Here is a 14,275-nt window from a genome sequence, read left to right on the forward strand (position 1 = left end):
CCAAATAGTCCTAATTTCTTTTTCAAATTCTAACAAAGAACAAAGTTAACAAAAAAAATCAAAGGGTCTTCATCCGAAGTAACGTTTATATAATTGTATACCTATAAAATACCTAGTAATATAATATTTATTTCTAATATCATATTTATATACCTGGTATCTAATATAAGAAAACGTTGTCCACGCTCCTGTTGAGAAAAAAAAACAAAAAAAAACAAGCTTTGCACTTTTCGTTTTGCAACAGAATATTCCACATTCCTAGATGAGATTAGCGTTCAGTGACGTTTTTTAGTTATTAGGAAGCGTGTACATTGTTTTCAACTCTGGAGTAGATAGTGTTCATACACATATACACACATTAAAAAAATAGAACAACACTCACAATTTGTTTTTATCGTAATTAATAATCAAGTTTCCGATTTTTCGATTCAAAAGGAAAGTAAAGCAAGAAAGAACACAGCAAATACAGTCAAACGCTTTCTACTTCAGAGGGCACGTTAAAGAAAAAAGAAACATCGGATTTAGGTTGTTCATTGCAGAAAAGATTTAAACGTCAAAAAATAACGGTCAGCATCAAAGGCGATAACAAACACATATTGATATTATTTTTTCGTAAAAAAATTGATGTTTTCTGACTCTCTGCAAAGTTCAACAGACCCAACAAAGTTTAGGTTAAAAGAAAATCAGACCACACCACACTTCACTTCATTGAAAAACCAGGTCTGATTGCTTTTTTGCTCAAATTTCAGAACAAAGGAGTTTTGTATCGAAAAGGTAAAACACTTAAATCTGTAGCTTTTGTATAAAAGCAATCATATCGTCCTGCCCCAGAACAATAACACCCTCAACACTTTAACAGGACAACAAAACAAGCGTCCAGAGCAGCTGTTTTACAGCAGCAAACAAACTGAATACTCTTACGCGTGTCCATTGAAGTTGCTTTTGATAATACTTGATTTATTCAGCAGTTACAAAAAACTTAACAAAAACCAAAACTGACAAACTGATAGATCAAACAAGAACCAAGTTCAAAACCGTTGCAAAAATCACCTGTATAAAAAAACCCAGCGCCAATAATAAGAAAAAGGTTATACAACAACAGCCGCAGAGGAGAGAAGCAGAATGGACAGTCAATGTCAACTATCTTGAAGCATTGATTCAAGAGGAAAGTTTAGAGGGCATTAATTTGTCCTATGAGTCTCTTTCTCAACAAAAGCTGCAGTTAGACAAACTCATTGACGACCTTTTTAAATACAACCTCGCACAAAATGAATTGAAAGAAATAATGGAGAAATCAGCAGAACGAAGTCTAGTTATCTTGAAGTTGAAAAAATATCGCAAAGACCATTCAAGAGAAGTTACTACAGACTCCGACAGCCATTTGCCAGAGCGCCAAAGAAGAGCGCAACCACAGCAAAATAACAGTCAAAATGACGAACCCTCAACAACCCATAAACCCTATTACAATCGACAACAAAAGACATACAACTTGAGAAACAAATCAAAAGCGGAGAGCAGCACAGACAAAATAACTACTCTCGCCGCTTCAGAAAAACAACAACAACGCAGCAGAAACCCCCAACATGTACAGAAAGATGACGATAACATAGAACAAAGTAATCAACTGATAGGGAACAATATCAATTCAGATACAACGTCAATGGGAGGAGGGGATACAACGTCAATGGCAGACAACAAATACAGTAACAACTATAACCAAAATTCCTATATTGAGTTTCCTCTGAGACATTCTGGGTACAGTCAAAAACAGAGACGCACTGATCCAAAAACTAACTTCACACAAATCCGCAAGAGGACATTACAGCTGAATGATGAGTCAACAGAATGCACTTCGTCAAAGATGATAGCGAGTTTTCCAAACAATAATGGTGACCATCACATAAGAGCAGAGCAAGGAAAAGGCAATGGTGATGAGAAATCGACAAAATCCCGAGAAACAATTGAAGTTAATTACAAAGAGCAAAACATCGGACCAATCACCATAAGAGGCGATGTTGGTACCACTACATCAAACGACAAACCCAAATTCTAAAAACACGCTAAAAGGAACCAAAAAATACACCAATCAGATGTAAGTACAGAATCTGATTGCAGTTCAAATCAGACATCTGACACTAACATTCCAGACCAACGGAAAACACTAAAGAAAACACAGCCACATCAGCAACAATCAAGACAAAACTTACTCCCTTTCAACAGGAAACAATCATCAAATGAAGTCATGCCTTCACACAGAATAAATGAACAGACAACAGACAACGACAGTAATTATCTACAATCAACAGACGATGAAAGCGACGATCATCAACAAATCAACAACATCAGACTAAGCAGTAACACAACGCATTATGAACTACAACCAAAAAGACAAGGCGGCAGAAAAAGAGAAAGAAAAATAGACAAGATCCATGATGTTATCCTCGCCTCAACAAATACCCAATATCAGGAGACTCAAGGTCAAGGTTCTTCAAATATTGACGTACATGTTCAAAATCAAGAACAGCAATTTCTTCAAAGCATCGATTTCTATCAAGATGCGAACAAAATTAATAGAAGTAACCAATCAAATGACACAGAATTGAGCAGAAACAACCTAATCCCAGAAACGAACAACAATCTTTGCAATTTTAATCTCAACGCACAAGACCAAAGACTACCAAATTATATCTACAGAACTGGCCAACAACCAGACAGACAGTTTCAACATACACAGACAACAGAAAACCCTTTCTTGCCAAGGCAAGCACAACAACAACCTGTCACTTCCGGCATTAATCTCCCGAAAACTCAACTCAAATCCTTCAGCGGAGATCCGTTAAGATGGCACGACTGGTTTAGTTTTTTCAAAGCCACAATACATGACATTATAACACTGACAGATGCCCAACGGATGACATATCTTCAAAATGCCCTCACAGACAGAGCCAAAGATAGCATTATTGGATACTCATACAACGGAGAGTTTTATAATGAAGCAATGCAAGAATTACAAAAACGACTCGGGAAACCACAGCATGTTACAGCAGCTTACCTTGATAAATTGGAACACTGGCCCAGACCGATCATTAATAACCCCGAAAGTTTTGTATCTTTTGCAGCGTTTCTTAGACAATTGGTTTAAACGTTTTTACTTCACAATTTCACATCCGATCTTCAATCTTCAGCTGTCCTTAAGATTGCAAAAGATAAACTTGCGCCAACAATGATAATCAGATGGAACGAATAAGTCCTGAGGCAAGCTATTGTTCAACCTAATTTAATACATTTTAAGGACTGGATCGATAATTACGCAGAAGCTTGCGAAGATTTGTCAACATTCCAAAGACCAACCAATCAAGAAAACAGTTCATCTAGAAGATCAAACAGACTCTTCAAACAGCAAAGTAACAAAAGATGTCCTCTATGTGGATACAGTCACAACCTAGGAAAATGCAACCAATTCCTCAATAAAGATATTAATATCAATAAAGATATTAACCAAATTGCCTCACCGAACACCCAAAAGGACAGTGTAACAGTCATTACCGATGTCGCATTGAAAACTGCAACGGATTTCATCACTCAACAATTCACAGAAACAACTTCAACAGTTCACAGACATTTTCACCAACTCAGCAACAGCAAAGCAACCAACAGCAACAATATCAACAACAAACACACAACCACGTTCAAAACCATTCTGCGAACAATTATCACAACAATCGTGGTCAAAAAAACAACGGACACCAAACACAGATAATCGCAAACAGATCACAGTTTCAACCACATGGATTCAACTATGGAAGAGGGGTTGGTTACAATCATAACAACAATACACGTAATGCTTTTGGTCAAAACAATAACACTAACCGTTTCAATCAGAATTACAATTTCAACAACAACAATGGAAGCACCTTCAAAAGAAATTACAACAATCCGAACAACTTCATGCTAAATACAAATTCACGACAACAGAACACCGGACATTCTCATAATGAAACAGACACACAAAATCAAAGCCAAAGGCAACAAAACATTAACAACAACAACAGCAACCCACGACCACAAAATCACACATGCAGCAACAACCAAATCAGTTCGTGGATACGACCTCAAGTTCAATTTCAAGCCATTCCGGTTATCCCTTACACAGAAGACGTATCAATAGAAACATATGCTCTTTTGGATAGCGGGAGCGACAACACACAAATAACAAACTCAATGGCAAAAGCACTCGGAATAAAAAACACAGATCACATTGCAGTACCAATTTCTTCACTTTACGGAGAACACATCATTACATCAACTGAAGTCCTTCTGGGAATTGGATCACTCAACAGCACCCGACCTCTTTTCAACCTACCGGTGTACGCCACGTCAGCATCTGACTTTCAAATGCCGAATGTACCTGTTGAGATGTTGAACTCTATCTGCGCCGACTATGATCATCTTAACAACATCACATTTCCGCAAATACGAGATAACAGAATAGGAGTTTTAATCGGAGCGGATGCCTTCATAGCAACAGTACCACTCAAATTCACAACAGGACCACCAGGAACCCCATACGGAGTCTTGACACAGCTTGGATGGACTGTTACAGGACCAATACCACAGAAAAACAAGCCAACCAGTAATAAACAAGAAATCAATTACAACTTCACGCTTTACAACAGAATAAAAAACCCAGAACAGGATATAGAGAACGACATGCTTCAAATGTTTTGGACAATGGAGGGAAAAAATTTAGTGAGCGGAAAAAGACACTGACAGTAGATGACAGGAAAGCTCTTGAAACACTAAAAAGGACGACATGCCACAACGGTTTTCGTTATGAGATCGGACTACGTTGGAAAGATGACACTAAGCTACCAAACAAATACTTTCTTGCCAAAGCACAATTACAGTCACTTCAAAACCGACTTCAACAGGAACCAGACCTATTTTTTCGTTACAACGAAACCATTGAAGCAGACATTGAAAAAGGATTTGTTGAGGAGACACAACGTCAACCCAACTTCATGAATTCACAAATTTGGTATCTTCCACACCACCCCGTTGAACATAAAATGAAAAAAAAGGTAAGACGAGTCACAAATGCAGCTTCGGTATACAAAGAACATTCACTTAACAAAGCTCTTTTGACCGGACCAGATCTACTATGCAACCTTGTTGGAATTCTTCTGAGATTTCGGCATTACAAGATTGCAGTAACCGGCGATATCGAAGCGATGTTCATGCAAGTTGCCATAAGAACAGAAGACCCAGACGCACTCAGATTTTTGTGGAACAAAGATGGAGAAGAAAAAATTTTCAAGTACAAGAGACTAGTATTCGGTGCAACTTGTTCCCCTTCATGTGCAATATAATTACTTCACAGATGTGCAGAAGATAACAAATTAAGTAATCCTGAAGCCTACTCAGCGATAAGAAACAATTTCTACATGGATGATTACCTTCAAAGTTTTAAGACAACCGAAACCGCAGCAATCACAGTAACAGAAGTAAAGGATACGTTAAAGAAAGGTGGCTTTAAGCTTACAAAATTTTTTAGTAACGACCCAAACACCGTCATGAAAATAACTGGAGTAAATGCAGACACAGCGATAGAGCAACGTATTTTAGGACAAATGTGGAATGCCAAGGAAGATATTTTCGTCTTCAAAAGATCAGACTTAAAACTGGATGTCAAAAGCATGCAACAACGTCAATTACTGTCACTCGCCGCATCATTGTTCGATCACCTTGGAATCATCACGCCGTTTTCCATTAGAGTACGATGCATTCTTCAATCAATAGTGAAACAAGGTAACAACTGGAATAATCAGATTCCAAGAGAGTTCCAACACGACTTACAGCAATGGGTCGACGAATATGAGCAGATGCCAGAAATTTCTATTAGCAGATGTCTGATCCCCAACACAGATGCTAAGCATGAACTTCACATATTTTGCGATGCATCAAGTACAGCAATAGCAACGACAATATACATCAGATCAAGCAGCGCAGAAGAAATAACAACTCAATTTGTTGTTAGCAAAGCAAGAGTTGCACCCATCAAAACAACAACCATCCCGAAGTTGGAACTAGAAGCAGCAGCTATGGGAGCAGAACTTGCTTCTTTCGTTCGAAGCGAAATGACAGCACATTTTGACAAAATTCAATTCTGGACTGACAGTATGGCCACATTAGGTTGGATTAAATCAACAAAACACCAAAAAGTTTTTGTAGCAAATAGAATTGCAAATATTTTAGCAAACTCTAAGTCAGAAAAATGGAATTTTGTACCCGGTAAAATCAACCCCGCAGATCACGGAACAAGAGGACTTTCTTTAACAGACTTGAAAGAAAAATGGCTGTCAGCACCAAAATTTCTTCTAGAAAATCCCGTTCCAAATTTTCAAAGAGACCAGCAAGTTACAGCGACAAACGTTTTAGGTACACAAACTTCAAGCACAGTTATTGGCACTGATGATTTCTCTAGTTGGAATAAACTTATGCGACGAACCGAAACAGTAATGAAAGCAGTCAATATCTTCCGAAAACGACCAGTCACCAACAGTTACGAAGACGCACGACGCCATCTATTAAGACAATCACAGCATAAAACTTTTTCTGATAGCATAAGATACCTTGAATGAGGAAAAGAAACTAGACAAACGGGACAAATTATTGCAATTCACCCCCTTCCTGGACAAAGATGGTTTAATACGAGCAAGAGGCAGATTAAAGCACGCTAAAATACCCTACAACCAAAAACATCCAATTATACTTGACAGTAAGAATAGTATTACTAAACTAATAATTGAACAAGCCCACAACGACTGTAGACATCTTGGAACAGAATTTGTCCGAGCACACCTGCAGCAAGATTTCATTATCGTAGGACTAAGACGATTTTTGAAACAACTAAGCAAAACTTCATTTGCCGACGATGGAGAGCACAAAATATTACCCCCCTCATGGCTGACCTCCCCAGTTTCCGATTCGCAGAAGCAGAAAAACAATATCCTTTTCTAAATGTTGGCTTAGACTTTTTCCGACCCTTTTACGTCGAGCACCAAAATCGCAAATTGGAAAAACAATATGTATGTCTTTTCACCTGTCTTGTCACTAGAGCTCTGCATCTGGAGGTTTGTCAGACATTGGACACAGATAGTTGCCTACTAGCCATAAGAAGATTTGTATCGCGACGAGGGTATCCCGAACTAATCATTTCTGACAATGGATCAAACTTCACATCCGCAAAAAAGATGTTGGATCTGAGTAAAATCAGTATTGACAACGACTACATCAAGTCCCAGTTACAGCAGCAAAATTTTACATGGAAAATGAATCCACCTCTAGCCCCTCACTTCGGCGGGATATGGGAAAGGCTAATTCAGTCCGCCAAACGCACTTTGCTCATAATTGAAAGCCGAAGTTTTTCAGACAATTGTAGCCGAGACTGAAGGACTTCTCAACTCCTGACCAATTACGTATGTCTCCTCAGACACAAACGATGAAGAAGCACTAACCCCTAATCATTTCTTATTAAGACGCCCTTACAGCCCTTTAGCACCGTTGACATCAACCAGCCGAACATTTAGTAAAAAGGAGTTCTCTTACACACAAGCATTACTGGATCATTTTTGGAAACGTTTGCAAAAGGAGTACACATCAGATCTTATCAGCCGACCAAAGTGGAGAACAGAATCAGAACAATTGAAAGAAGGCGATTTAGTCTGGCTCTTGCATGAGTTCACTCCGAGAGGTATTTGGCCATTGGGTCGAATTGCGAAATGCCATAATGGATTGGACAGACGAGCACGATCCTTCGAAATCAAGACATCAACTGGAGTGCTGAACAGACCAGCAGTCAAATTAGCTAAAGTTTTACACAATACTTGAAACCATTAAATTTTAAATTTCAAAGGACGTATTGGTTTTAAATTTCCATAATCATTGTGTCCACAGTCAGGCTATCAAATATTCAATTCACACAAGCTCAAACAATCGAGCTCAAACAATCATGAAGAAGTAACAACGCTGTGAAAATACAAAACGAAAAGAGAATTTTAACTTCCCCAAGTCCTTAACTTCCCTAAAACTACGCGGAATCCAGCTTAAAGTGTTTCTTTGCCCTCACCAACAACAATCATTATCAAGTTTTCGTTATTTTTGCCCTTATTTGCCAGTTCGACAAAAGCTAACGTCTCCGGAATCCAACCCACATAATTTTGTCAACAGCCTTCAGATCGACGGAGTATACACCTTCACATCAACAGAGTTTACAGGATATACTGCCAACGATCTTCGATTAAACTTCACATTTCACAGCCCCCATGAAACCTAATAACTACTTTCACATATCCTTGTCATTCAACAACACATTATTCCAACCACCACGCATTAAATTAAAACGTCGATGCAAACGTATGATCACCAACTTTCACCTACATATAGCCGGTGTATATGTGTCTCCCCGGAAGAGTGTACAACAAATTTACACATACACACACACAGAAAGCCAAAAATGCCCTCAATTATGACAACAGATTATCTTAACAGCTTCGACATTACAAAACAATGTTGAAATTACATATCAGCAAAAGAATCAAGTAAACTTGATTGTCGAAATCTTAAATTGTAAAATACAACAAGAGTATTCAGTTTTACCCTCATGCACGCGGCCCGGAGTGTTCAAGCACAAGCTTGATTTCCTTAATTTGTTTTGATTGATTGATGACTTCTAATTTGTTTTGATTTGTAAAATTTGCGGGTTTTATGTTTTACTCACGTGTGCAACCTAGCAATTCATTGTAATCTGGAAATCTCTTGTTAATAAGTAGTAAACAATTTCATATAATCTGTTTCAATCAACACTATTCGTGGATCAGCAACAATGTTATAAGCAAGAGCTCCCTGGCTATCAGTTTTATGTTTTAGTTACTCGTCCAAAAAGAGGAGAAATTGCTTGACCCATTGTAATCTATTGGGTAGGGATATTGACAACTTTTACATATTTTTTTCAATTGATCTTTGCAATAAATTTTATGATTTGGTTCCAACCAAAAATTTATTGATAAATGAAATCTCCGCTTTACCGTTGTTTGTGGTTTTCACCCACAGCTATATTATTAGCAAGTCTCATTGGCTCTCCAATTTGTCAAATCCTAATTTATTTGAGAGAGGAATGATCCTAGAAACACTGAATGCGGTAGTCATTGGTTGGTGTTCTATTGATGTGGACAGCTTGAGCAAAACTCATATTTGTCGAACAAATTGATGGGTTTTGGTTCCTATCCGACTGTTGATTTATTCTTTTAAATAGTGAAATGTTCAACTTATTGTTTCATATTTTTCTACTCGCAAAATATCAGTATTAACGCTCCTTTATGCCAAATGTTAGATGCAAAAATGCAGGTCTTTGTTATGAAATGTAGCAACCGTTTGCCTCTGAGAAAAAAAAAACAAGTTTTACTCGTGTTTCTTGTGTAAATTTTTTGTTGACTGATTGACGGCATTCAATTCAACTGGAAAACAGTCTGCCGTGGGTCTTTCAGACGATGACAACAGAATCAAAGTATTTTGCATATCTGCATGGCTTCCCGATTCTGCTGGGCTCTGAGCCGTGATTATTTTCTCTCGGCAAATGGCTCCGCTATTTTCTCAATTTTGTCCAATTTAGGCAGTTGCCCAAAAAACACATTAAACAAGTAGTCAAGCTCCTTACTTTTGTAATGAAAACGCGTTGAGGTGTACTGGAAAGGCGTAAATTTTGTCTTCTCGCTCACTTCATCAACTTTGGCGTGGTTTTTGCATTGATTCAGTTAGTCTGGTTGGTTTTTAGTTTGCTTTTTCAGGCTTAAGTACTCACTATTGAATGTAATTTGTTTGCAGTATGAGTGCTTCTGGTAACTACAAATGGGGAGAGTTCACAAACTTTGGTTCAGATTTAATATAAAGATGTTCGATTAAAAGTGTTTGAGTATATTTTTGGTATGCATATCTGTGTTTTGGACGATTATCGGTAATTTTTCTAAAAATTTTTCTCAAATGCTCCTTAAGTGTATTTTTTGTATAATCAGTGATAGAGGTGTATCCAATCACTGTTGCAGAGAAACACAATAAACTGAATTGCATACGGATTTACCATTTAAAAAATGTTTACAAATACAAAAAATAATTGGTCTTGCGTGTCAGCCGGTGCAAAAGTGTGAATTGGATTCTAATTGCGCATGTTTTTAGAATACAAGAAAGACTTTTTCGAACTGTAAAACAATCGGTTATGTAGTAAAACAACTTAAAAGGTTTAAACCGCATTATAACCGGCCCATGCCCCAGCAAAATTGTATTAGCTAATATGTGACCTCTAACCGCAATGAATAGAGAGCCTCTTTGATTAAATTGCAATCATGATGGTAGGTGTAACAATGAACCAGATTTGGGGTAGACCATCAAATTATTACCTTAAAGCGCTGCTTTATTTTAAGTGCTAGAGATTTGAGGTTGAAAAATCTATAGCACTAAGGTTTTAGCGAAAAACTTCAAGTCACAATTAAATTGTATCTGTTTAAGAACGATTGTTCGGTTTTAGAATGCAGGAACACCAAAAATTATTTTGAAATGTTCCTGATTTTATGTCGAGCTTGAGAGACAACAGTTTTCTAATATTTAGTCTGTTAAAAGATACTGTATTAGTGACTACAATTTTCATTACTCAAAGAAGAGTGGTGTTGGTGATCTATAGAAGTTCTTAGCCGTCCAAAATGGTTCTTGATTTGAATTTATATTTTTTTCATATTGTTGAATTTTGCATTCGCACATTGTACTATAGCAGTAACTTAGGTCCTAGTAATTTTTTAACTAATGGTTATAATCAAGGTCTTAAAGCCATTTTCGCAATTTTTTCCTTGTTAAAAGTACAGACACCAACCCCACCACCTCCTTCTCCTCCACCACCACTACCTCCTCCTCCCCCCCCCAAGCTCCCCGCTACTCCACCACTAACTCAGAAAGCCTATACCACATCCAAGCCCACTCTACCAAACTCCCACTACGTATCCCCAGCTACCTACCTACCTCCCAGCTACTACCTCTCACAACCTACCTTTGCCTCACTTACCTGCCCTCGGCACCTTACACATATGTCGCACTAACCCTCTCAACACCCCTCAGACACTTGCCAATTTTTCTAAACTAAAAATTGGGTCTGCTTCTTTTAAAACACTTTCTATGGTTTAGTAAGCAAGTAAAGTTTTCTTATTTCTTTTTTGCTTTGATATTTCTGATTTAGACACGGTTATTGTAGATATAATGATGCGCAACTCTTCGAAAAGTTTTCAATTTTCTACCGGCTATGTTCTTATAGGAATTTACAAAGGTGCCCTATAGTTCAGCAAGTTTGAGAATAAATGAGTGTGGTCCAGTCAAAAGAATGAATGGAAAAGTCTGGCACTTAAAGTCAATAAAATTCAAACTCATAGATACATGACTTCTGCACAGAATATAAATTTGAACTATAAAAATTGGTACTGTACTGGTTTGGGGGAAAGCTGGGGGATAAATGGATCCGTACCGTTGACAACACTTTTTCTGACATCAAATTGGAGGAGTTATCAGGTATGCTAGAATGTCGAGAGAGAACAACCAGTTGTTTCCCATTGTAGCCTCCTCCTACGAAATTATAGCCCCCATTCTGATATTTTTAATCATGATTGGGGGGACTATACGCTATCTGACCACTAAGATGGGTGGAGGGGTATAACGGGGGAGTCCAGAACAACCTAATTTAAATTGTGCATAAGATAAGCTTGTGATAGCTCAATAAGTGTGATGGTTTCAAAGAAGCACCAAGAAACTTAGAAGTTTTTTCTTAAAGGTTCAGAGAAAAATGAAGAACTTAGGAATTTAGTAGAGACTCCGTATAAAGACATGAGATTGGCGATTCAAAATTATATTTCTCCTAAAGAGAGAGTAGTAACGGCAGAAAAGGTCAAATTTCTGTCCGTAATACAAAGTGTAGGAAAGTCAGACGACGATTTCCTAGCACGACTTAGAGAAGAAGAACGCTATTGTGATTTCAAAAAACTCAAAACAGCGGCCAACCCCGAAGAGGAATTGGAAAAAAATAAATTTTATCTCAGGTTTGAGGGTCCCTGAAGCAAAACTTAGACTACTAGACGGTATTAAAGCAAAACCAACAAGGTCGGTTACTGAAATGATCGAAAGCTTACAGTTCAGATGTCAAACAATGGCTTTTGGAATTCTTCATCAGGTAAAAAGCCTTTTACTGTGAAAGAAGAAGTTGGGTTCAACTTCAAAAAGACCTTTCGAAAGCTAAATGAAAAATTTAGGCTAGTAAGAGTAAAAAGTAAGACTAAGAGATAAGCCACATTCTAGTAGACTCTGTGCAGCGCTAAGTAAAAAATTTAACACCTGTGAAAAAGTGAGACACTTCTCAAAAATGTGTAGCAGCAAACCCCAACCAAATTCAGTTAAGTACAATGAAGAGAATAACTTTTGCGAAGAAGAAAACAATTCTTCAGAGCAAGCCTCTCCAGCATCGGACATGGGAATGTTTTATACCGAGGAACAAATCTTTAGCATGTCTGCCACATGGGAATATATCTCAAAAATTAATTGCAAAGTAAAAATGCAGGTAGACACAGGTGCAGACATCAAAAATTTGGACTGAGTTTGGTAAACCTCAGTTGGATGGCAAGATAAGACATCTCGAAGCTTATGAAGGTCATCAATTAACGCTTCCGGGATCAATTAATTGTGATGTTGAGTGGAACGGAAGCAGGCTCACACAAAAACAACTAGCAGTTGTGCATTCTGATAAAGAATTTGGAATACTTGGAAGAGACCTTCTACCCAAGCACGGTGTGGACAACATCACAACCGAACACCTACCTGCTGTAAAGGATTATAAAGATCACGTGAAGTTGATACCAGTATCACAGCCAATGTTCTGCAAAGCCAGATAAATACCTCTACCTCTTCAAGACAAGGTCACAGAGAAGCTGAAAAAGATGGTCAGACAGGGCATCCTTGAACCGGTACAGCCAAGAGGAGTCACTAATGCATCTCCAGTGGTGTGGCAGAGAAAGAAGAGTGGAGAACAGAGACTTTGCCTGGACTTGAAAGTGCATATCATTGGCAGGGTGATGGATGAGGACTAGTAAATGCAAGGCATGGAGACGATCTTCCACAACCTACTTGGAGCCCTAACATTTTGGCAACATTGACCGCTCAGATGCCCACTATCAAGTTGAACTTGACAAAGAGGCGAAAGATATATGCACAATCAACACATCTCAGGGACTGTTCAAGATGTGCCGACTACCTCAGGGATTAAAAACTCTTCTTCAACCCTCCAGAATTGAATCGGATCAACACTCAAAGGAATCAAAGGTGTTTTGATCTTTCAAGACGATGTGTTGGTGTATGGAAACACCTAGGAACATTTCGACAAGAGAATGCTTGCAGTCAAGAGTCGACTACTTGAGAAAATTTTTACTATAAATGAGAAAAAGTCAAAACTCAAAACCAGTCGATAGCGTTAGTTTTTTTTGGATACTCCATTTCAAAAGAGGGAAAGGCACCAGATCCAAACATGTTGAAAAAATAAAAATGCAATAGCACCAACTAACAACAAACAACTCGAATCGTTTGTTAAGCTAGCAAATTTTTACGGAAGAATGATTCCTGATTTTGCGACAAAAATGCTACCCTTAAAAACATGAAAAATATCGATTTCTTATGGGGCAAAATGCAACAAAGAGCATTTTGCATCAAAGATGAAATATGTGCTAACATCAAAAATGCAATATGTGCTAACCCACCTGTACAGGCGTATAGTTTACAAAAAGAAGCAACAGATACTACTGACGCCTCTGAAAAAGACATTGGAGGGTTTTTTTGCAAGAAGGACATCCAGTCATATATGTATCGAGAAAGTTGACTCCAGCGGAGCAAAACTACTCGAACATAGGGCGAGAAGCAATGGCAATTGTGTTTGTGGTCACAAGATTGAAGCAATTCCTTCGTGGAAGTCGATTTTCCCTAGAGAGGGACCACAAACCACTCAAATATCTCTTTGCACCAGACGAAGAGATCCCAAAGATAGCATCAGCTTGAATCACAAGATGGGAAAAGCTCTAATGGGCTTATGAGCTGAAGTACACACCAGGAGAGCAGATTCCCCATGCAGTTGCTTTGAGCAGAATCGATTTTGACGAAAAGGAATACAACAACGATCGAGTGTGCTTCGCAATCAAAAACATCA

At 38.0% G+C, this 14,275-nt stretch overlaps 1 protein-coding gene across 1 annotated transcript; it reads left to right on the top strand.

Moving 5' to 3' along the window:
• Positions 1-5,444: 5,444 nt before the first annotated feature.
• On the top strand, positions 5,445-10,259 carry LOC142349052 (uncharacterized). Its single transcript, XM_075400465.1, has 2 exons — positions 5,445-6,192; positions 10,231-10,259. The coding sequence occupies exons 1-2, from the start codon at positions 5,445-5,447 to the stop codon at positions 10,257-10,259; spliced, it is 777 nt and encodes a 258-aa protein (XP_075256580.1).
• Positions 10,260-14,275: the final 4,016 nt, after the last annotated feature.

This window comes from Convolutriloba macropyga, chromosome 11, assembly GCF_964194025.1.
Source record: "Convolutriloba macropyga chromosome 11, txConMacr16.3, whole genome shotgun sequence".
In the NCBI taxonomy this organism is placed as follows: Eukaryota; Metazoa; Xenacoelomorpha; order Acoela; family Convolutidae; genus Convolutriloba; species Convolutriloba macropyga.